The 24,805-nt window shown below is 44.4% G+C and overlaps 2 protein-coding genes across 2 annotated transcripts; both read left to right on the top strand.

Annotated features, from left to right (window-relative positions):
- Positions 1-24: 24 nt before the first annotated feature.
- Txndc12 (thioredoxin domain containing 12) lies at positions 25-24,153 on the top strand. Its single transcript, XM_048453349.3, has 7 exons — positions 25-287; positions 9,591-9,651; positions 15,077-15,129; positions 17,836-17,909; positions 19,903-19,972; positions 21,296-21,379; positions 23,426-24,153. The coding sequence occupies exons 1-7, from the start codon at positions 191-193 to the stop codon at positions 23,503-23,505; spliced, it is 519 nt and encodes a 172-aa protein (XP_048309306.1). The 5' UTR covers positions 25-190; the 3' UTR covers positions 23,506-24,153.
- Kti12 (KTI12 chromatin associated homolog) lies at positions 209-12,934 on the top strand. Its single transcript, XM_048453344.3, has 3 exons — positions 209-287; positions 9,591-9,651; positions 11,185-12,934. Exon 3 carries the CDS (start codon positions 11,231-11,233, stop codon positions 12,470-12,472), a length of 1,242 nt encoding a protein of 413 aa, XP_048309301.1. The 5' UTR covers positions 209-287; positions 9,591-9,651; positions 11,185-11,230; the 3' UTR covers positions 12,473-12,934.
- Positions 24,154-24,805: the final 652 nt, after the last annotated feature.

Genomic DNA, 24,805 nt, shown 5'->3' with positions numbered 1-24,805 from the left:
CCCCGGAGGCACCGCCCACATCCGTCTAACATCACTTCCTTCAGTGTTTGGGAGAAGGGAAAAAAAAAAGAAAGAAAGAAATCTGGGAATTTTCTTTGGGGTTGGCCTGAGCGGCGATAGTACAGCGGACCGGACCTTCTGCTGGGAATCCTGTGTTCTCTCAGTCCGGTGGCCCAGTGCAACCACCACCATGGAGATGTCGCTTCGTTTCGAGGCCACCTGTTTGCTGTGCTGCAGTTTCCTGCTCCTCATCACTTCTTCAGACGGACGCACTGGGCTTGGAAAGGGTCAGAACTCATTCTTATCGTATTACCGGCCTGGGGTCCCCTTCTTGTCCTAATACTTTCGCTGTATTTTAGGCCACACCAGATTTCTTTTTATCTTCCTCAGCTGCTCCGGGGGATTTCTTGGGGTAGGGATTACTTACCTGGTCGGAGAGGATTTAAGAGAAGGAAGTTGTACTTGAGGGCGCTCTTAATTCTTGGGTTTGTGAAGATATGACCCTTAAATTAGTACTAGGCTATTTAAGAGTCCAACATGTGTAGCACTGGGAGCTTGGGAAAACTTTCTGGAACTGTCCACCTTCACACCTGAAGAAATAGATAGGGTCTCTGGTGACTTGTGTATCAGAGATAACTGCTTGAGTTTGAAGATCCTCACCACCCCCAAGACCCAGCTCCCCATTCATTACCCGGGAGATGCAGAAGAAAGAGCCAAATGAAGGCTAGGTCTTCTGCTAGGTTACCAACAGTTGTCTTTGGTGTAACTCAGCTAGTGTGTGGAGGAAACAGACTTTTAGATGGAGGCATCGGTGGTTATGAATGAAGGTTAGGAAGAGTGAACCCTCTACTCCATGCTGTTACCTGCATCTTTCCAAACTTGAATATCTTCTCGTCAGTTCTTTTTTGAAAGCTGAATTGGCTAACTGGATGAGATGTAAATGGGTCCCAACCTGCTTTGATTATTTTTGTGTCCTGATCTTACTGTGTGGGTTCCTCCTGCCGCTGTTGCTATGGTGGGGTGTGTGTACGTATGCGTGTGTATTAAGTGTGGTATCTGCCCACGTGTGTGCTGGTGCATGGCACACATGACTAGGCCAGAAGAGGATGCTAAGTGTTTGCCTCTTCTGCTTGTTCTCCACTTATGAGACAGGGTGGTCTCATTGAACCTGAGCTCACCATTTAGGTTAGAGTTTCTGTGAGTTCCTGGGATCCCAGTGAGTTCCTGGGATCCCATCCGCCATGTTTGGAGTTACATGCTTAAGTTGCCATGCCAGACTTTTATATGGTTACTTAAAATTTGAACCCAAGCCCTCTTGTCTCCACAGCTATTCTGATCCTCTGAGCCATCTCCAGGCCCAATCATACTGCTTTTAATTTTAAAAGATTGTGTGTGTGTGTGTGTGTGTATATATACGTGTGTCTCTGTGTATGTGTGTGTTTGCACACTCGCAAATGTATGGTCCAAGTAGGCCAGAAGAGAGTTCCAGTTCCCCAGGAGCTGGAAGTACAGGCACTTATGAGCTGCCTCTGGGTGTTGGGAACTGAACTCTGGAAGAATAGCATGTTCTTTAACTATTGAGCCATCTCTCCAGCCTGTTTGTTTGTTTGTTGTTTTGGTTTGGTTTGGTTTTTGTTTTTCAAGAAAGGGTTTCTCTTGGTAGTCTTGGCTGTCCTGGAATTTGCGTTGTAGACCAGTCTGGCTCGGAACTCACAGAGATCCACCTGCCTCTGCTAGGATTAAAGGCATGTGCCACCACTGATCGATTGTTGTTTGCTTTTGTTTCTTTTTGTTAGTTTGGTTTGGTGTTGGTCTGGTTTTTTGAGACAATGTCTTTCTGTGTAGCCCTGGCTGTTCTGTAGCTTGATCTATCGACCAGGTTGGTCTCGAACTTAGAGATCCTCCTGCCTCTGCCTCCTGAGTGCTGGAATTGAAGGTGTGCGTCACCACCACTGCCCGGCTGTTGATTATTTTTAATGCTTCTCATTTTTTCATTCTTTGCTGGGCAATGAATTTGAGGAGAAATTCAGTGGGCCTGAACACAGTTACCTGTGTTAGTATTGATTTTTGATTACCAATCATACTTTGGTCATTGACTTGGGTACTAGAGATGTGGCAATGAAGAGAATAGACCAAGTTCTTGCTTTTGGTGGGTGTGTATTCAGGTCAGAAAGAGGGTGAGAACAGACTAGGTCATAACAGATTACTGAGAGAATTTCAGCTTTTATCTTATAATACTGTGGTAGAGTAAGAAGTTAAGCTGAGGAGGGCAAGGGAGCTGCCGTTTATTGAGTTAGGAAGCTGAAAAAAAGCTTTTCTAAGGTGATGTGTGGATGTCTACCTATAAAGGATGTGATACACTGCGCAGTGAGTCCCATTAGGTCAAAATGTTTCAAATATTGGTAATCTTACTGTAAAGCAGACTGTCCTGTGTATAACTTACATATAAGTTCTATGGAATTAAGATTATATCATACTCACTCCACCACCAAAAAAAAAAAAAGTACTTCCGAAGGCCAGAGTTCCCAGGATTTCTGACACGTATTGTTTCTTCCGGGATGTCTCAATAGCTCCAGCTCTTTCCAGAAGATTCCTTGGCTGTTTGCAGAGAGGAAAGACGGAGTGACCACCCTTCCTTCCCTCCCCCAGCAGTTTTCATTGGAAAGAGCAAACAGAGCAGTGTGGAGTGTGCGCTATACAGGGATTTTAGGCCTAGATTTTAATCTTGGTCAGGTCGTTTAGCCATCTCTGGTCTTCCCCTGGTTACCATTTATTAAGGGAGAAGGTTGGGCTAGAGATGTGTCCTGAGGGCCTTCCAGCTCTAACATCCCAATGTCTGAGAACACTGTTCTCTGAAGACTAGAAATCGCAACTATCTCCCCATGAAGAGAAGCGGAATGACTGACGTTTACTTCTCAGTGCTGCACCGCTCTGTGCCTTTTCCTACAGCCACTGTTTTAATTCTTAGAGTAACTCTGTGAGGTGGGTAATATTTCTCTTGTCATCCCCATTTCACAGATGAAGACTCTAAAATGAGGCATTGGGAGTTAAGTGGACAGCAGGAAGATGAGTCCCAGAGCCCATGTCCTGTCCGCACCACTGTGGCCTCCAGTGTAAGGAGGAAACTAGCCATTCATGCGCTCATCCCGCCCGCAATAGAAATGGATGATTTCAATCTCTGGAATTATAAGTTGGCACAATAACACTCCATGCCACAGTCCCATCAGGAGACATGTTTTTGTTAGCTATATTTAGCATTTGTGTAAACGATAGAAGGTCTGAACTGCAATCCTCTTGTCCACACTGCTACTCTACCTTTCAGGTTCAGTGTTCCCTGTCTCAGGCCTGGCTGCCAGCTCTGACCCTTGACCTCTTGTTATTTAGTTTTCACCAGCTGGAGTGTGGGGTGATGCTCTTCTAATGTCTTTAACACGGTTTTTAGGACAAAGCATGGACACGGACATAAATAGTGAGTTTGGAAATGGCTTATGCCTGTTTTAGGCATCGTCTTGGGAAAGAACTGTTGGTGCAGAAGCCTTTAGCTTCCTTTGCAGATACCTGGGGTGAACTGTCTTGCGGAACTGGACTGTCTTCAGAGGTTCCGAGCTCCGTGACCATGAGTGTGGATGCTTAAAACCATACCTGTATAGGTTCTTTTTCAAGGAGAGAACAAAAGTAAAGCAAAACCCCCAGTTTTCAGTTGTAGAGCTGAAGCGTTCTCGAGGTGCATTCCCTCATTCATTTATCCATTAACCATTGTCAGTGAGGCAGGAAGCATAGGGAATAGCTCTGACTGTAGGTGCGACCACCTGCATTCCAGGCCTAGCTCTGCCTCTCACAGGCCTGTGACCCTGGGCAGGTTCTTTCACTTCCGTTTCCTTATCTGTAAGGAGAAAGGATAGAGTTAGCACCTCATAAGGTTATTTTGAGGACAAAATAAATTAATACCTGTAAACAGTAAACACATTTTAAAAACCGCTATGCTTAAAAACACATCGTCAGTATTGTTTTTGTTATCATAAGCTCTTAGATTTTTCATCTCCTTGCATCTGTGCTGCATTCAGGAGAGCTGGTTACCGCCTGTCTCTAAGGTTGCTCTTTTAACCAAGCCATTGAAGTTTTTAAAAACTGAGCAAACAAAAGAGGGGCCTGAGAGAGGGTTCAACAGAAGCGCTTGCTGCACAAGTGTGTCCACTTATGTTTGACTCCTGGAACCAACACAAAAGTGAAAGTAGAGAATTCACTCCATAAAGTTTTTCTCTGACCTCTACACAGGTGCTATGGCGTGTACCCCCACATGCACATTTGCACACATGTAGTAAGGAAGAAAAAGGAAAGATAGAGCAGAAACTACAGTTTACATAGGTGCCCTTTCTCCTTCCCATTTCCTGTATTAGCAGTGACACGTTTACTCCAGTTGATATTACATTTTAAGCCTGTCCTGGAACTAGCTCTTGTAGATCAGGCTGGCCTCAAACTCACAGAGATCCACCTGCTTCTGCCTCCCGAGTGCTGGGATTAAAAGCAAGAACCACCACCCCCTGGCTACATTTCACTCTTAGTGTATGTTTTGTACATTTTGACAAATGGAATGTCACTATTAGTTTGCCAGGGCTGCCATAGTAAGTACTATAGATCAAGTGGGCCTCTATTTATCTTGATTTATGTTCGTGTGCGTTCATGCATATAGAGGCCGGAGGTCAACCTCAGGTACTGTTTTTCAGATGTCTAGCCACCTTGTTTTTGAGACAGGGTCACTCTTTGGGACCAGACTTGGCTGACTGGCTAGAGAACTCTAGGGATCTCTGAGTCTTCACCTCCCCAGCTTTTTACATGGATTCTGGACTGGACTGGAGAGGGTCTCATGCTTGTGTAGCAAACATTTTACAGACTGAGCACTGCACTGGATGGTTTTAACATCAGAAGTTTATGTTTTGATGTTTCTAATGACTTAAGACCAAGATGTTGACAGTGTTGGTTTCTACTTTTATGACTCTTTTCTCTACTAACATGGTCTTCCCTCTGTGTGTATTTAATCTCTTCCTTCAAGAATTAGGGTCAACTTCATTACTTCTTTAAAGACCACGTCTTCAAGCAGTGTTGTATTTTAAGGCACTGAGGATTAGAACCTCAACATAGATAGGGAGAGATATTATGCACAGTTCAGGCTGTAACAACCAGGATCTGACAGTGCACTATAGTGTTACAAAATAGCTTGCTGGTATTCTGGGTTCTGGGGCTCAAACTTTACTGCCTGAGATAGCTCCTTGGCCCCTACATTTTTTTGTTTGCTTGTTTGTTTCTGTTGTTTGATTTTGAAACGGAATTGAATAAATCCAGACTGGCCTCAAAAATTCAAACACACTTAGTATGACTCCAAGAACAACCTTAAACTTATGATCCTCTTGTCTCCACCTCTTGAATGCTGGAATGGCAAATGCTACCTTTTCCTGATTTAGATTTAGTTTCTTTTGTGATTCTGTGAGTTATTTCTCTAAGCACTTCATATGTAGTTTTTGTTCTGTTTTGTTTTTAATTCTGTGATCGATAAATCTAATGCCAAAAGTCCTCATGGTCTAAGTCACTCTGCTTCTGATGATTTGTTTGTGCATGTGTGCTAGTGTGTGTGTGTGTGTGTGTGTGTGTATGTTTAAAGCAATTTGTGGATTTATGGTGGTAAACTCACAATAGTTGTTCATCATTCACCACCTTAGAACCCTAATTCCTAGGGGAACACTTCCCTCTAGAAAGGTTTCATATTTACTGAGGGTGGGGGCGGGTGGGGATGGACTGGGGAGCTGGGTTTCGGACCTAGAATTCCTTTAGGGTTTTTTTGTGGTTTAATAGGAGAGTCTCAGGCTCATCTCTGGTTTGCCACGTCATAGAAGGTGTTTGCTTTTGAGGTGGGTGGCCTCACCTTTGCTTGTCCTTCCAACTTCAGCTCACTTTGTGTTTGCAGAGGGATTTCCATGAGTCCATTTTATCTGGGATGTCATTGTTGTGTGGGTGGGTACCGCTGCAAGCTCTTTAGTCAGGCATGCTGCCAAAGCAGAACCCCATTGTCTGGGGTTTAAGGCGCGTGAGTAGTGATGATAAACCTTCCAGCCCTGGGCGTCCTCCCAAATTCACTCTCAATGATTCACTTTTCGGGATCAAACTTTGGACCTTAGGCAGGTGACACTCCCCTCCCCCTTGGCCTGTAGCCCCCCCCCCCCCCCCCCCCCCCCGCTGTTGACATGGGAAAATGATGATGGTTAGTTTGGATATTGCTCCTGTGTGTTAGCGCTCATGAGCTGCTGTTCCCCCGTGGTAGAACACTGATAACAATTAGATTGTAATTCATTTGGGGGAAATAAATTTCTGAAAGACAAAGGTAGTGACTGAAAAGGCACAAGGCTGGATGTGAAGTCCCAGATTAGCAGTGAGATAACATGGGATAGCTTGCTGGCTTCCCAGAGCCTCAGCTGTAAAGAAAAGCAAAAGCTACTCTGAGCACATTATATGAACACTGATGTTCACATGCTGACTGTGTTAACGTTTTTGTTTTTTGCTTGCTATTCAGCAATAAGCTTATGAGAGACAATTATTATAGTAATTCGAATCCTGAGAAAACTGAAATATAGAGAGGGGAAATAGTGAATTATTGTCAAGGAAACATGAGTTGGCTTGTAAAATATGCTGTCCAGATGTTAATAATAGCAGATACAAGGAACATCCTAGAAGAGAGGGCAAAAAGTAAAGGCCAGAGGATGGGAAGGGATGCTGTGAAATGTTGTCTTCTGGACATGACATAGCAGTTGTTCCTTGAACTCAGTATCTGTGGCTGTCTGCAGGAGGGTCTCACAAGGCCCCACTCCCCTGTGAGGAGAAAGAACCGGAGTCGCCACAGAACACACCAAGACTGAGTTCGCAGCACAAAGGAGATTTATTTGCCCCAAGTGGACAAAAGGCAGGGAGTAAGAGACAGAGACAGGAGATAGATCTCAAGAGAGAAGAGGAAAGGGGCAAGGGGGTTAATGTTTGACCTGGAGGTAGAGAGGAGTTAGACATGGCACACAGGCAATGACAGTGTCTAAAGGGAAAAGAGAAACCCCATGTTAGGATGAGTTGGTTCATTTTATTTGGGCATGTTAATTAGAGTTTTAAATTAAGAATTTAATAATTTTCTTACTAATAGAGCCAAAAGGGGACTTTTGATTGCTGGACTTCAATACTTTGATAGCTGAACCTTGGTGGTCAGCCTCAGGAGGAGGAAGTGGCCAAATCAGGGAATAGACCTGGAGGCTAGCTTCAGGAATGTAAGCTATGGATTACCAAGGAGGAGAAAGGTAAAAGACAAAACCTGTCAGAGCTGTGTTTGCCATGGGCTTGCAAGAGCCCTTCAAAAGGTATATAACTTAATGGCTGCTGGAGAAGGTGTCATTCCTCGGTGGTGTAGCCATTAGTAAGGTGCCCTTGCTCAAGTAAATAACCTCCCAGCCAGGCTCATGCATGCAACCCTAACTAAATGGGCACGTACACAAATAGGAGGAGGACTTACTAGGAAGAAGGGTGTTAGTGGGAGGGGAAAGAATAAAAGAGGATAATAGATACATGAAAATTGAAAAATACATTTAAATAAATAGCAGCTAACATTATGATCCCTAACATTTTCTGGATAGAACATAAGATTCTCAAGAACTCTTATGGAGTACTTGCATGTGTACTGGTACGTGCTAGGGAAACAGGAAAAGAGGCAAGGGGAATTCCCCTTGGAGTTAGGAAAGTGGACACAAATGGTAAAGAATGTCTGGGAAGTATTGTGGTGGGGGAAGAATGGAGTGATTTGAGAGCAGGCCTTATCAGAAGACGGGCTCTCTGGGCTTTCTGCCTCAGTGCTGAGCTGGATAGTGTGGGGAAGAAAGGCAGAGGTGGACCAATTACGAAAAAGCCTGGAGGGGAGACGGAGCAGTGCTGTGTGTAAAGAGCCAGAAAAACTTCTGTGTCTTGAGTTTTAAGAAAAGTGTAGAGTTAGGTTGCAAAAGTGAGTGGATGTTTTTATTTGTTTGTTTGTTTTTAAGACAAGGTCTTGTTTTTAAGACAAGCTGTCCTGGAATTCTGTGTACACCACACTGACCTTGGAACTCCCAGAGTTCCACCTGCCTGCTCTTCTCCCTGAGTGCTAGGACTAAGGGTGTACACCGTCACAGCCAGCTAGGTTTTTTGTTTTGTTTTATTTGGGTTTTTCAAGGTGGATTTCTCTGTGTAGCCTTGGCTGTTGTGGAACTCTGTAGACCAGGCTGGCCTCCAACTCTTACAGATGTGCCTGCTCTACCTCCAGAGTGCTGGTATTAAAGGTGTGGTCCACCACACTGCTCAGCCAGGTCTTATTTTCTTTCTTTCTTTCCTTCTTTCTTTCTTTCTTTTTCTTTTTTCTTTTTTTTTCGAGACAGGGTTTCTCTGTAGCTTTGGAGCCTGTCCTGGAACTAGCTCACAAAGATCCGCCTGCCTCCCGAGTGCTGAGATTAAAGGCATGCGCCACCACCACCCGCCTTAGGTCTTATTTTCTTATTGAAGCCTTTATAAGCACTTCTTTTATCCTTGGGACATTAACTATTCTCTGAAATTTTTCTTACTAAGCAGTAATGTAATTGAGAAAGATCATGGGGTCCAGGGAGGTGGGTCAGTGGGTAAAAGTGCTTACCACAAATCTTGTCAACCTGAGCTCAGTCCCTGGGACCCACATGGTGGAAAGAGAGGGCCAACTCTTTTCTTTTCTTTTCTTTTAATAAAATTTAATATCTTTTTTTTACATTTATAAAGTTGATTTTTTGTAAAGTAGGTTATGGAAGGGAAAGGGAAGAAGGGGAGAAGAGCAGAGAGAGAGAGAGAGAGATAAACAGGGAGAAGGGGAGAAGTGGGGAGAAGGGAGAGACAGAAGCTACTGAGAGAGAGAGAGAGAAGAAACGAGGGACAACTCTTGAAGGTTGTCCTCTGACTTCCACACAGAGGCTGTGACATGTGAATGCCCAGATAAATAAATGAACATAGTTTTAAAAAGAAAAAAAAAATCTGGCTGAATTGTGGGAATGACAATTGATGCACCTGACCTCATTTATTAGTTCCTTATGTCAATATTCAGAGGTAGAAATTGGTGTCTTGATTTTCTGGATGGTGAGATTGGGACTTAGATGGCTTCATTCAAACCCCATACACCATGGGAAGTGGAGTTCCGGATCTATGTCTTTGCGACTCTAAAGCCGCACCTCGTGTCATGTCAGTGATGTGCTCTCTGTTTACACTGTGGAACATTCTCATTCATTCTTACAGTATTGTTGGCCCAGCATTTCACGTCATTATTTGATCTCCATGGCAGTCATTAATTAGACGGTGTCATCTTCATTGAGAAGCCTGAAAACAGACTTGGGGAGTGTGACGGTTCATGGTTTATACCCAGAGAACAGTAAGCTAGGTGTTGAGCGCCAGGCTCTTAGCAGAGGAAAGCTGTTTTGTTTTGTTTTTCCGGTTTGTGACACCATTACAAACATGTCTCCCTTCTGTGCCAATGCTCTGGTCATTGTATGGATGTTTATAAGGCTCTTTCCTTCTAGGCTTTGGAGATCATATTCACTGGAGGACATTAGAAGACGGGAAGAAAGAAGCAGCAGCAAGGTATGAAATGTGGTGTCGTGCCCATTGACAGTGACAAAACTTTCTAGCCATTAGCTTAGCATTGCTTTCAGGTGAAGGGTCATATTCAAGGCCCCATAAGAACTAAATAATACTCAGGAGGCAGAGGTAGGCAGATCTCTAGTTCGAGGCCAGCCTGGTCTACAGAGCGAGTTCCAGGACAGGCTCCAAAGCTACAGAGAAACCCTGTCTCGAAGAACAAAAAAAAAAAAAAAAAAAAAAAAAAGCTCAGCACATACTGTGTACTGTGTATTAGATAATCTTAACCAACTCATTTAGTTTTCACATTTCCATGAAGTATGTTCCTTTGTTTTTTTAGCAATATGAAATTAAGCCACTCAACAGTTAATTTGTCCAAGATCACAAGTTGGTATAAAGTAGAGCTGAGCTTCTAACACCTTTTTAGGTTCTTTAACTAAAGAACCTGTGCTCTCAACCGTAAGTTATACTACCTACTAACCTAAAGCTAAAATGGTGTTGTGTTTCAGGTCTGTGTACAACAACCCAGAGCACAAGGCCTAGGGGAGGAGGCAGAGGCTGGGAACTGTCAGTTTTACAGGGACTGGTTTATTTAGTCTTCACAGCCTCTGAGATTGGTACACCAATGAAATAACTGTTACATTTTATAGAAAAGAAACTGAGATACAGAAAAGTGAAGCTACTTTCCAGTATTTAAACTGCTATTAAGTGGTAGAGCCAGGACTTTCATTTCGCTACTGTAGTGTATTGGAGACTTACTCTGCCCCAAAGTATGTGTCCTATATTCATATCACGATACTGGCACAGATATGCTCACACTTACACTTCTACACCTACCAAGCTAGTAATTGCTGTTTCAAAACAGATCCTACAGCCTCTTGACACTGGGGTCTCAAACTTCTGCAATAGAATTGCCAGATTTAATAATAGAAATAAAAGATGCCCAGCTAAATTTAAATTTTACACATAGGAAAATAGAATATGTCCATGCCGCTTAATGCAATTTTTAAAAATTTTAAATTCAGATTTAATTGAGAAATCTGCATTGTATTTGACAACCTATCCAAGATGAAAATTCCCATTAGTCTTTCAAGTTAAACAAATAATTCAACCCGAGGATTTAGTTCAGTGGCCGAGTGCCTGCATGAGGCCCGAGCCCAGCACGATCTCCCAGACAGACAAATTCAAATATCAACCAAGTCTTCAACGAGTTTTCTGGGCATCTCTCCACTTCTGTTCTTCACACTGACATGGCTACCCGTAGCATTTTTTACTGTGTGTGGGCACTTAATTCTTCCAGTTAAGACCCTGGATTTCCTTAGGGGAACAGTTTTATGTTCATATCATACCATGGAAAGATGTTGACGATTGAAATAGTTGTTATGAGTAAACATTTACTAAGAGCTACTAGCTGGAAGAGAAGTCCTGACTAGAGAAGCTTCATTTGTAATTTGCTTTCTGTGTGCTAAATGTGGTACTAGTCATTTTGTAGACTGCCATTAAATCCTAATTAATGGGCATTTTCTTTGACGGCAGGGCAATCATATTTTCTTAGGCCTATAACATATGGTGTAAATAACTGATGCCATCTAATCTCCGTGTCTGCTTTCTGAGAATTTGGTCCATGAACCGGACGATTTGGCGTTCCCGTTTCCATAGAAACAAGCGCTCGCGTAGGAAAAACAGGACGTTCGGGTTTCACTTCCGGTTCATGCCGGAAGTTGACTCGACCGTCCGCACATGGATGGCCTTAGGGAGGATGCCGCTCGTGGTGTTTTGTGGGCTGCCGTCGAGCGGCAAGAGCCAGAGGACTGAAGAGTTACTCCGGGCGCTGACCGGCGAGGGCCGAACGGTGTACGTGGTGGATGACGCTTCCGTGCTGGGCGATCAGGACGCGACGGTGACGGCGTATGGCGACCCGGCCCGTGAGAAGGCGCTGCGTGCGGCGCTGCGGGCCGCGGTGGAGCGGCGCCTGAGCCGGCAGGACGTGGTCATCCTGGACTCCCTCAACTACATCAAGGGCTTCCGCTACGAGCTGTACTGCCTCGCGCGGGCCGCGCGCACCCCGCTCTGTCTGGTTTACTGCATACGCCCGGTCTGGCCGAGCCCTAGACCTCAGGGGGCTGCTGCCGCTGAGAACCGCGACCCGGCGGCTGTCAGTGTGAGCTGGAGGCCGCGCGCCGAGAGGGGCGAGAAACCTCAGGTGGCCGGCGCCGTGGGGGAACAGCGCCCCTCCAGCCTGTTAGCAAATGGGTCAGCCCTGCCGGCTGTCCCCAGGGAACTGGATCCGGAGGAAATACTGCCATCAAATCCTCCAGCGGGAGTAACTCCGGAGCCCGAAAAGTCTGCGAAGCCTGCTTCCCATGCCTTTCCTCCCGAACTTTTGGAGTCCTTAGCGCAGCGCTTTGAGGCTCCTGACTCTCGGAACCGCTGGGATCGACCATTGTTCACCGTGGTGGGCTTTGAAGAGCCATTGCCCCTAGCTGAGATCCGATCTGCGCTGTTCGAGAACAGGGCGCCCCCGCCCCATCAGTCTACGCAGTCCCAGCCCCTATCCTCTGGCAACTTTCTGCACCAGCTGGACCAGGCCACGAGCCAGGTGTTGGCTGCTCTGATGGAAGCACAGAAGGGCGCTGTACCCGGAGACGTGTTAAAACTTCCGGGCACCACGGAGCACCTCCTGTTTACCCGGCCCTTGACTATGGCGGAACTGAGTCGTCTCCGTCGCCAGTTTATTTCCTACACAAAAATGCATCCCAACAACGAGAACCTACCTCAGCTGTCCAATATGTTTCTTCAGTATCTGAGTCAAAATTTGCTCTAATAGAGGCACTGAGAGGCGACGATGGTTCCTTTCTAAATTCCACTGTACTTTGTCCGGGAGGAATAGTGTGAAGTTCTACAGAGCCTACTGCAGTACTAGGATTGCTAGGGTTGACTGACTCATTTTCCTGGCTGCCGCTGATCGTGCGCCCGCGTGTATAGCGTAAGCTAAGACGTAGGAGTAGTAGCTCCAGATATCTCAGGTGGGCGGTTTTTCTTAGGTTGAACTCTGCCTGGGGATATTACATCTGGATGGAGGAGAATTGTTTTAAGTCAACTGTGAGTAGAAGACGAAGATGATACTGTTTTGTATGGCCCTTTCATACTACAAATATATTTGAGTACAGTACTTCTTGCTATCTATCCTGCAACATCGAGCACAGATACGTTTTTTGTTCTGGGAAACTGATATTTGTATAAGACAACCATTAGTTATTTCCTCTAATAAAATTTTTCAAAGTTGTCTGCTGGACTCTTCATGTAATTTAATGTTATCCCTGTAACTTAATACTTTATATTTACATGTATCGTGGCATATCTTTGACTGATAGTATTTTTTATATGAGAGGCTCAATTCTTTGGCCTTTATGTTTTGGCACCTTCCATAGCAATTGTGCTTCATCTTATATTTCAAGGCAAGCATCACTAATCTTAATTTTGTTGGTAACAGACAGTAAATACTGGATTCCCGTTATCCGTATGATTTTTTTCAGACTTGGCTTTGGTCTTGAGTAACTGTTTGTGTGGAATGCTTAATTGAATGAAGGGTGGCCATCACAGAACCTGTGGAGGATTAACTAGCTGCTGGAAGAAGGTGCTTTTGGGAGACTATAGAAAAGTTAGTATTTGAAACGCAGCTGTAGAAAAATGGTCAGCAAGCATTCTGTCTAGATGACTTGTAGAAGGACACTGCAACGACCAAAAAAAAAAAAAAACCCACTGGTTTTGGAATCCGTCTTTTTGTTAGCTTATAAATGGCAGAACTTAAATTTCATATGGTCAGTTAATATCTTGGGAGTCTTGGTCTTTCTGGGTGGGGCTGGGGATTGAACCCAGAACCTGATGGGCAAGTACTCTACCATTGAACTACATCACAGATTAATTTTTTCATTTCTATGAGACCATTACTAGTATCCACCCTAGATAAGTGTGTTGGAGTATGCTTGTAATCCTAACTCAGGAGACTGAGGCAAGAGAATTGCCGTGAGTTTGGGCCATTTTCGGTTACAGAGTCAGAGACCCTGAATCTAAAGTCAAAGCACGATGAGATGGCCAGTCATGCATCCAAGCGTAACAGTCCAACTTCAGTCCCCAGGACTTACACCATGGAAGGAGAGGACCTCTGACCTCCAGTGTACTTGCTCTCTCCCTTCCTTGCTTGCTAGGTCTCCCTTCCTCCCTGGAACGTGCAAGGCACGCACACACTGAAATAAACATAATTATTATGCCAGGCGGTAGTGGCACACACCTTTAATCCCAGCACTCAGAGGCAGGCAGATCTCTGAGATCAAGGTCAGCCTAAATACAATTATTGTTCACACTCCAAGAAATTTTTTATTGGGGTGAAGGGTCTCACTATGTAGCCTTGGTTAGCCTGAAACTCATTAGCCAAACTAGCGTTCAGATTCAGAGATCAGCCTCCAGACTGCTGACAGTAAAGCTATGTGTCACGATGCCTAGCTCATAATTGTAATTTTTAAGAAGTTTCTACCCTGGGGTTTGTGGGGCTGTGGAGTTTAATGCATTTTGGTTATGGTCACCTACATCCTGCCATCTACGTACACTTGTCCTTCTCATGGGGTTTATAAGCCTTTACAGATACCAGAGGCACAGGTCAGTCCATTCAGATTCTTAGTAAGCCTGAGGTGAGGTAGATAGTTCACCTAACACTTACTAAAGGAGCTAATCATGTACAATAGCAGTGGTATATAGTGAATACTGTGTGCTTGATGTCAGTAATACTGTATGTGTTGGAGGTAAAGACAGCTGAGAACACCTTGTCTCAGGAATTCTAAGTGTAATAGAAACATTTTACCCACTGAACCATCTCCCTGGCCCTATTGATTTTTTTTGTTTGTTTGTTTGTTTTCTTTTGTTTTGTTTTTAAGACAGGGTTTCTCTAACTTTGGAGCCTGCCCTGGAAACTACCTCTTTTAGACCAGGCTGGTCTCGAACTCACAGAAATCTGTCTGCCTCTGCCTCCCGAGTGCTGGGATTGCAGGTGTACACCACTACTGCCTAGCTCCTATCGATAATTTTATATCCTTATTTTATACTTAGCATATTAATGGAAGGCTTTATTTACATTTTCAGTTATGTAATAATCACTTTGAGATACAGTAACATCCAAGATATTATAATTTTGTTTTTCTCTTATTTCACCTTTTCTGTTTCTACTTTTAAAGTCCGACTTTGCAGAATTTATGGAAACAGAATTTACAGTGTTTTTTTCTGATAGAATCTATTAAATATTGTTTTACAGTTTTACCGTTGAAGCCATACAACAGAAATATTTCTATGCAGTACTCTTTGACTCAGTGAACTGATGGTTTTGTTAGCATGCTTTTGAGGGATTCTCCTAGAATATAATCTCTTTGTTTTTAAGTGGCTTGCCGCTGATGGTGATCATCCATAAGTCTTGGTGTGGAGCTTGCAAAGGTAGGTACAGTTGTTCCGCCCTGACATTGGGCTTGAGATGTCCTGTGCATGTTAGTGTTGGTGCTGGCAGAGCACTCCTGACTGCCTGAGCAATACCAAAGAAATAGGACAGGGATGGGAAGAGTAAGAGACAGTTATGTGGTGTATGGCGTTAAGTGTGTTAATGTCTCAGACAGTACATCTAAGCAAAATTGGAATTCTGTATAGAGGGATATGAATGGTTTAGGGAAGGAGAGAATCAATCAGAACTGGAGGATAATGGCCTGTGGCATGTATTCTTTCTGCCTGCCATGTTTGGAAAGAAGTATAGCTGGGCATGGCAGCTTCCGGTAATCCCAGCACTCACAAAGCTGAACAGAAGCATTGGCACAAATTAGAGGTCACCCTGAACAACAGAGTGAATCCCTGTCTCAAAAATAAGATAAATAAGAGGAGTGTGCGAGTCAAGTACTGTCGTGCATGCCTGTAGTCCTCGCGCTTGGGAACCTGAGGCAGGAGGATCAGAAATACAAGGATAGCATGCGATCCACTGAGAGACCCTGTTTTTTCTTAAACTTTCAAATTTTTCATTGATTTTTCTTTAGTACCCATTTTATTTGTTTATATCTTATTTTATGTGGGAGTGTTTTTTGCCTGTGTGTATATACGTGTACCACACTTAACACTTGGTGCCTTCAGAGGACAGAAGAGGGTAGATTCCCAGGAACTGAACTACCCTGTGGATCCTGGGAATCAAACTCGGGTCCTCTGCAAGATCTGTGAGAGCTCTTGACCACTGACCATCGCTTGTCCCAGCATTTATTTGTATTTATTGTATGGGTGTTTTGTTTTGTTTTGAGACGGGGTCTCGTGTAGCCTAGGCTACTCTAGATCTTCTGCCAGGGAAGATCTGTGCATACTGAATGAGCACTTTACTAACTGGGCTCCACTCCCAGCCCAAGAGGCCCATAACAACAACAGAAACTAAACAAAAACTTAGAGGGCCTCCTTATTCCAGCACTTGGGAGGCTGGAACCTGAGAACTCCAGTGAGGTCCAGGACAGTCTAGGTCATAGTGTGAGGGTCAACACCCTCCTCTCCAGCAGCTACTAACACTGTGGTTCCTTTTTCAATAGAAATTAAATTGAAATATAACTAAAAAGCAAACTGTGGGAGCCGTGAGAGTGAGATGGCTTATTGAGTAAAGGCACTTGCTACACAAGTCTGGCGTCATGGGTTTATTCCTGGAACCCATGTAAAGATGGAGAGAACCAACTCCACATAGTTGTCTTCTGAGCTCCATGTGTGCTATATGGCACATGCATACACACACATACACACACATTGATATATTTATATACGATATAATCTATATCTATCTATATATATGTACATATTTACAGTGTGGAGTCCAGAGTACAACTGTGGGAGTCCTTCTGCCATATGGGTTACAGGGATTGGACTTAGGTCATCAGGAGTGGCAATGGGCATCCTTACCCACTGGGACATCTCTTCGGCCCATAATTTTTTTTTCTTTTTGCTGAGATAGGGTCTCACTGTGTAGCCCTGTCTGTGCCAGAACTCACTACGTACACCAGGCTGGCCTCAGCCTGACAGATCCTCCTGTTGTGTCCTTGATTAAAGACTTGGGCTGCCACTCCCAGCCCCCATTGTCTTCATTTCATAGAGGAGAGTCCCAGTTGGGGTCACATCACAGTGCAAGTGCTAGAAGCAGGATGAGATCTGGGTGCCCAGTTCTTGTTTTATGATTGCATTTTTAGAAAGATTCTTGTTCTTATTACTTGTTAGTGTTGTTTGAGACAGGTCTCATTGTGTGGCCATGGCTGGCCTGGAACTTGCTCTGTAGAAAAGGGTGGCCTGGAACTCAGAGAGATTCACCTGTCTCTGAGTCCAAAACTCTGGAAGTAAAGGCATGCTACACGATGCCTGGCTTTTTTCTTTTTCTTTCTTTCTTTTCTTTTTGGAGACAGGTCTTGCTGTGTTGCACAGGTTGGTCTTAAACTCAAGTAGCTCAACATTCTGGGATTTTTTTGTTTTTTAATTTTAATTGTTTTTTTGTTTTAATTGTGTGTGCATGTTGAGACATGTGCATTTGTGTGCATGTGGAGACTGGAGATCAGCTCTGAATGTTTTTCCAACTGGTTTCCATGTTTTCAATTTTATTTTATTTATTATTGTGTATATGCTCACATGATGTGTAGGCGAATGCCAGAAGACAACCCCAATGTCCAGTTTTTTCCTTCTACCTTTTCATAGATTCTGGGGATCAAAGTCAGCACGGCAATTGCTTTCACCTGCTGAGCCATATTGCTAGTCCTTCCTTTGTTTTCTGAGTCAAGGTCTCTCAGTGGAATCTGGAGCTACCAGATTAGGTGATGCTGGCCAGCAAGCCAGCCAGTCCCAGGGATTCACTTATTGCTGCCTCCTGGACGCTGCAACTTCAAGTGCATGCTACTGTGCCCTGCTGTTTTCATGAGTGCAGGGAATTGAACTTAGGCCCTAAGGCGTGCATGCAGCACTTACAGACTAGGCCATCTCCCAGCCAGCCCTCAATGCTTGTTTTTTAGATTTAAAAGTTTCAATTATATGAGTTAGGTTAGTAAATACCTGACCCATCAATGGGAATTAGTGATATTTATACTCAGTAGTGTTTAGGTATCATAATGTCTCTGTCATTGTGAAATCTTTTCATTTTTTTCTCCCTAGCTTTAAAACCCAAATTTGCAGAATCTACAGAAATTTCAGAACTGTCCCATAACTTTGTTATGGTAAATCTGGAGGTAAGACTTCAAGAGTTCCCCCCTCCCCATGTCCCCTGTGATCTTAAGGTATTGTTTTAGATTTAGTATAATGTGATACTGGCTAGAACTGGCTACTTGTATGTGTTGTTTTTCTCTTGACTACTAAGGTTTACATGAGAGATGTATTAGAAAACCAACCAGCATTTAGAGAGGAAGCAGGAATGGAGTCTTTTCATCCTTAGTGTTTGACTGTGATAGATTTTACATTTTCATATAGCTGTTCTATAGATGGTCATATAGAGAGGCTACAGCTTCTGAAAATTGTGACTCAGCTGAGCACCTACTAGATGCTGGACTGACTTAGCCTTTCCTGTGCAACCTTCCTGTTTCCTCTTGGAGGCATCTTTTATGTACCTGATACAGAATTCAGGTCTTGTGGTCTTAAATATTAGACTATCCAGTCTTAGGCTTAGAAGGATTGCTTAGAGGCCAGGCAGTGATGGTGCTTGCTGTTAATCCCAGCATTCGGGAGGCAGAGGCAGGCAGATCTCTGTGAGTTCGAGGTGAGCCTGGTCTATTAGAGCTAGTTCCAGGACAGGCTTCAAAGTTACACAGAGAAACCGTGTCTTGGAAAACAAACAAAAAAAAACATCAAAAAAATCCCAAAACCCAGAAGGGATTGTTTAGGTCATTGGTATTGTTCCCATCTCATAGAAAGGCCTGAAATCAAGTGTGTGATTTTGTCAAAATCCTAAGAGCCTAATATGTGAGACTATACTGTGAGCAAGGTGTGCTCCCTTCTGGCTATACTCTTCAAGTATGGCCCATGTAGTTCTTTATCATGATGCTTCCAGACATGAATTTCTTTAAAGAGATTGTTTGCTTAAACATAGGTCCAGCAATCTTCTGAACATGTAAAGAGGCAACATTGAAGCATCAAGCATGTAGTTAGTGGATAGCCCACTGCTAATTAAAGCAGTTTAAATAAATGCTCCTATTTTTTAAATATATAATTTATTTTTATTTGGTGTTCGTTGTTTTTTGGTTTTTTTTTTCCCCCTCATGTATGTCTATGTGAGAATGTCAGAGGCCCTGGAACTGGAGTTACAGACAGCTGTGAGCTGCTGTGTGGGTGCTGGGTTCTCTGGAAGGACAGCCAATGCTCTCTCCGGTCCCCATAAATGACCCTATTTAATCCTTGTAATGGGAACCTTGCCACGAGCTATAAAATTGCTGTTTATTTCCCCTGAACACTATCTCCTTACTCTCTGCGGTAAACTGGGATTTCTCACACAAAGAGGACAAGAGGTCTCCAGTGAATGTTCCTCAGCTTCAGGAAATGCAGTCACGGTGTCAGTGTTATCCACTCATTCGGGAAATACTGTGTGCGAATCAGTGCTGGAGGACTGGGAGTGCCCAGTGGAACATTCTAGCACGGGGAAACAAGCAAAATGAAATATATCAGTTGCTGTTGAAAGCTGTAGCCGAAAGTTAAGGGCAAAAGAGATAAGATTATTAACAATCTAAAATAGGCATCTAGGAAAGAAAATTATATTTGACCAAAACTGAGAAGCAGAAAAGGGAGTGAGCCTGGTGGATGGTGGGGAAGTGTGTCTAGGCAGAGCAAGTCCAGAAGCCCAAGTTATGAGTGTGTCTGGTTTGTTGAGTGACAGTAATAAGCGGATTAATATGGCTAAAGATGCCTGAACAAAGGTAGAACATGAAGTTTAAGAAGTTCTAGGGAAACCAAATGGTGGTGGCACACACCTTTAATCTCAGCACCTGGGAGGCAGAGGCAGACGGATCTCAGTGAGTGTGAGGCCAGCCTGGTCTACAAAGCAAGTTCCAGGACAGCCAGGACTGTTATACAGAGAAACCCTGTTGAAAAACCAAAAAGAAGAAAAAAGAAAAAGAAAACAAAAAGAAGACATGGGAGGGTCACATAGAGCCCGAGCAAGCCTGGAATCTTCTGTAAGGCTTTGAAGAGAGGAAGAATATGTTCTCATCTCAGGATTATATTTAATCTTAACAGGATGAAGAGGAACCCAAGGATGAAGATTTCAGCCCTGATGGGGGTTATATTCCACGCATTCTTTTCTTGGGTAAGGCAAGCAAATGGACCTGTTGGGTGACCCAGAACAAGAAGTTGGTAGGGAGAAATGATAAGCATTGGAATTACACTGATGACAAACCGAAGGGTCCAAAAACCCACAGGGACCTGGGGCAGGGCAAGGTGCTGCATGCCTATAATTCTACTTTGGAGGATAATGTGTTTGAGGCTGGCCTAGGCTACAGAGAGATCTCGAGGTAGTGGTGGTGGGAAGAATATGAATGAGAATGGACAAACTTTTCCCCTAAATAACAGCTTTTGTAGGGAAGTGTAAAGAATATGACCTCCACCGAGTCACTCATAGTCGTTAGGACATCGCTCCTATATCAGAGGCACTACTAGGGTAGGTAGTTTCCACCCCTGGGTCTGCATGCAGCGACCAGTGGAGTAGCACAACCGGGCATGCGTCTTTCAACATTTTTGTTTGTTTTGTTGTTTAAAGACAGGGTTTCTCTGTGTAAGAGCCTTCACTGTCCTGGAACTTGCATCGTAGACCAGTCTGGCCTGGAACTCAGCCACACCTACTTCTACTTCTGTCTCCCCAGTGCTGGGACAGGTGTGCACTACCACACCCGGCTTTGTCTTTCTACAGTGGTGGCACATGGCTGTGGTAGAAGTAGAGACAGGAGGGTCAGGAATTCAAGGCCAGCCTCCACTGGAAATTTGAGCTAGTTGGTGGTGGTTCAGGCTTTTAGTCCTAGCCCTGAGAGACAGAAGCAGGGAAGTCTCTGTGAGTTTGACGCCAGCCTGGTCAAAGTTCCAGGACAACACACAGAGAAACCCTGTCTCAAAGAAACAAAAACAAACAAACAAACCAAAAAACTATAGGAAGTTTTAGGCCATCCTAGAATACATCAAACCCTACCTCAAAAAAATCCAAAAATTAATATACAGAAATTTTTTGCCAGATTTAATGGATGATATAGATAAAGAAATGTATAATTCTTGCGGGGTGGGGAGGTAAGTGAAAGAAATGGGAGGAGGGAAGGGAGTGGAGACTTAGATTGGTATGTATAATGAAAAAAGATAGTTTGCTTTCTTTTTTAAAAAAAAGTAAAAAGGAAAAAAATGTATAATTCTATCTTTATCAAGCAAAAAGAACATTCCAGAAAGGGAATAGCGTTTGCCCAGGTACAGGATGGAAATGGTTAGCTACATTCAAGGAATTACATGGAATTTTTTACGATGTAGCCTGGAACTCCAAAGGGAGGGTGGTGACATAAAGAGCTGCAGAGCTGGGTCTCATCTCCCGAGGGCCTAGTGTACCAAGTGCTGCCGGAATTTCTGCAACCCTCTCCCCATTTGTCTTCCACAGATCCCAGTGGCAAGGTGCGTCCTGAGATCATCAATGAGGGCGGAAACCCCAGCTACAAATATTTCTATGCCAGTGCCGATCAAGGTGCGGTTCTGAGGGGCGGGAGGCAGAATGGTTGAGCCCCGGCAATCTCTGGGACAGGAGCCCAGCTCCGTAAGCCTGTTGGCTAACCATCTCCCACAGGACTAGCTTTTGGAGAGAGATTCTATAGCAGATACAACTGAAAGATAAAACCGAGCCTTTCCCCAGCTGCATAGACTCCAATGGGAGAGCTAATGACTGGGTAAAAGCTGATGGACCGAGGCTTACATAGGTAGCTGCCGGCTCCTGGCCTCGGTTAATAAGTCAGAGTTGGATTTGGTTTGTTTTGTTTTTCCATTGCACCTGTACTGTTCTTGTAAGAATCCAGAGGATAAGGAAGGCAAACTGTTCACTGAGCAAGTCAAAGTTTCATAGATATTAAACAAAATGGACAGACAATATAAGAATTTGTCTCTGACTCTGGCAAGATGGCTCAATGGGTAAAGGCAGCTGCTGCCAAACCGGACGACCTAAGTTCATAAGGAGAGAACTGACTCCTGCTAGTTGTACGCTGACCTTTCCACGGGTGCTGTCGTATATTAGTGCTATTGCACACATGCTCAAAATAAAAAATGTAATACAGAATAATAATGTGTCCCTAGAAAGACACAAAGACAATTCACACCATGAAAATGAGTGTGTACGGAGTAGGACCTGCTAGAAACAGGCAGCGTGTGTCCAAGAGTGAGTTGTAGTCAGCAAAAAAGGGAAAAGCATTGCAGGCAGAGGGAATGGCATTAGCACAGAGGGCGAAAGAAGGCTGAAGTGCCTGCCTCACTTTTTGGTCTCTTGGTTCTGAAGCAGTGTCATTCTAAGGTTGGAATTGATGTCCTGTGTTGTCACTGTGTTCCCTCCCGCACCACCACCCCCAGCCTTTAAAGGGTAGTCCCTTGCTAAGTTAGCACTTTTTGTTAGACTACCAAGTCACTGATCACATTGTATCTGTCCATGGGACTCTTATTCCTAGCGTGGAAAAGGGAAAAGATAAAGTGTTGTCCTCTGGGTCAGGAGGATGCACCCACCTTAACCAGTGCAGGTACCTGGAAGAGGTGTTAGATGCAGACTTTCCAACAGAGAAGGGCAGTGGGGCTTTGAGTTCAAAACTCATGTCTCTCAAGATTCACCTCCTGTTTAGACTTTGCAATTGCTTTTGTCTTCACACCAACACAGTCCAAAGGTAAACAAGCAAAAGGCTTTTCCCAGAGTCCTCACAGCTTAGTTGGCATGAGACTGGAAACATTCAAACCTGGCTATACCAAAAGCATAAGGGAAACAAAGGGAAAAGCTAACTATATTAGCTGCTTTTATGAGTGTATATGGGTTTGCGAGATTCCCAAGACAGACTGGCTCAGCCCAGCTCCTCCCTTGCCATTGTAGAGCTACCGCTCATGGGCACTGATGTCACTGCCCTTCTGGGAGTGCAAATGAGTGCTTAGGAGGGATTCCTGAAATGCAGAAGGCACATAAGGCACGTTGTCTGCCTCTGTCTTTCCTTTCTTCCCCTAAAAACCTGGCTTTTTCTGTTACAGTTGGTTAATAGTAAAAATGACAAGCCCTTCAGTAAAAATCCTAAGATCATTTCCTCTCGTGGTGTGCACATGCGTGCATGTTTACTCACACATCATTATCTCTTCAGGGAATGAGGTAAATGCATCAGTCATTCCAAAGGCATCAGAGGGGCAGCAGGAGGGTGTTCGCTCTTCCCTGAGTGTCAAGTGAGCACGTACAGTCACGATGGGGTCAGCAAGAATGCTAGAAGGCTAACCAAAGTAACGACTAGCATTTCTATGGGTCTTACTAGTTTATGAAACACTTGTATTATCTTTTTTTTTCTTCGCAACAGTCAGATGTCTGTAGCACTCTCTCATTTGTAGACAGGAAAGGAAAAGAAAGCCATGACACGTAGGGCTGAAATCCAGAAGCAGATCTCGAGTCCAGGTCTTACGCTCTTCTCATCTCTCTCCGAAAACTTTTATAGTCTATGTTTGTTGTGCCGTGTCAGGTACTAACGACGGCCCACACTCACCCCGTCCCTTCCCTCTTTTCCAGTTGTTCAGGGGATGAAGGAAGCTCAGGAGAGGCTGACAGGTGATGCTTTCAGAGAGAAGCACCTTCAAGATGAGCTGTGACATGAAGGAGCGTTCTGGAAGAAAAGCAGCAGGGAGGGAATGCTGAGGAATCACCCAGAACGGTTCAACCACCAGGAAACCGAGCTTCTACCTACACTGGGAGGAGCTCTCACTGTGGAAGAGGCTTGCTGCTGAAGCGGGTCCGTGCGTCCAGCAGCATGGCCATGTCTTCTGCTCCCTCTCCTAAATAGCCATTCCTTTGACTGTAAAGGATGAAACCGTCCGCTACAAAACTTGAGCCACTTGGAGATTTGCTCCGCGTCAGTGTTTGCGTCCTTGCCCGTTTCTCCTGCTGTGCTCACGCTGAAGTGAACAGAGATGGGAAGCAGCTGTTCTATAGTGTTTTTTTTAAGATGTCATTCTCCTTTTCTCTTGGTAATAATCCTGGGCTTCTTCCTGAATTCCTGTGGCCTTCCTTCTCTGTCCTGGCCTCCCTGCTCGCACACGTGTGTGTCAAGACTGGCTGTGTGCTGGGACTCAGCCCCAGCTGGAAGCATGCTTTCCCTGCTGCTGTTAGAGAAACCCAAACCTTCAAGCCCTGAGTGGAGCCATTTTGTCAATTCATCAACTGTATTTTTGTACTGGGGTTAAAACAAAAAGAAAAGATATTAATTATTTCACTAAGCTTTAATAAAACTTTAAACAGAAGATGCGGTGGCGGCCTTTCGCTATTAGGAAGGGAAGAAGGGCTAGAGGTAGCAGAGGATGAGGAAGAAAACTGGCCTGTACTAGGAGTCCTAGCCTAGGACCCCTGCTCATCCACCTACATCCCGGTAAGCACCTGGGCGTCTCCTTTGTTGTTGTTATTAAGGAAGAATCTTAGGCTGTCCAGGTGTCCTCACACTCTTGGGTTCAAGTGATTCTCCCATTCCAGCCTTCTGAGCTCCTGGAATACAGGTGAGAGCCACCTGTGTACTTCTAAAGCCTGATTCCCTCTGCCTTCCTATCACTTTGAACATATCATTGGCCATTTCTTTCCTGTGTTTATTGTGACAGCCCCGTAGCTTGACTCCTTGGCCTATGATGCTCTCTCCTGCGGTCCATCTTCATTGCCTTTCCCAGACTCATCTTTTCAGAGCACTAGTCCGTGTCACTCCCCTGCTGAAGACCTTTCCTACCTTTCCGGTCATATGCGAAGGCCTTTGGACTGCCAGGCATCTCCTGCTTGTTCACTGCTTGCTCCTGATAGCCCTGGGAAAGGTGCTATTGTAACCTTTGTTCTACAGAATACTTTTGATTTCTGTGTATGTGTGTGCATCTGTGCACGTGTGTGCCACATGTGTGCAGGTGCTTTTGGAGG

This window comes from Myodes glareolus, chromosome 3 (assembly GCF_982192425.1).
Source record: "Myodes glareolus chromosome 3, mMyoGla1.1, whole genome shotgun sequence".
Classification (NCBI taxonomy): Eukaryota; Metazoa; Chordata; class Mammalia; order Rodentia; family Cricetidae; genus Myodes; species Myodes glareolus.
The sequence above is the reverse complement of the archived record's forward strand: the minus strand, read 5'-3'. Positions and strand labels throughout refer to the sequence as shown.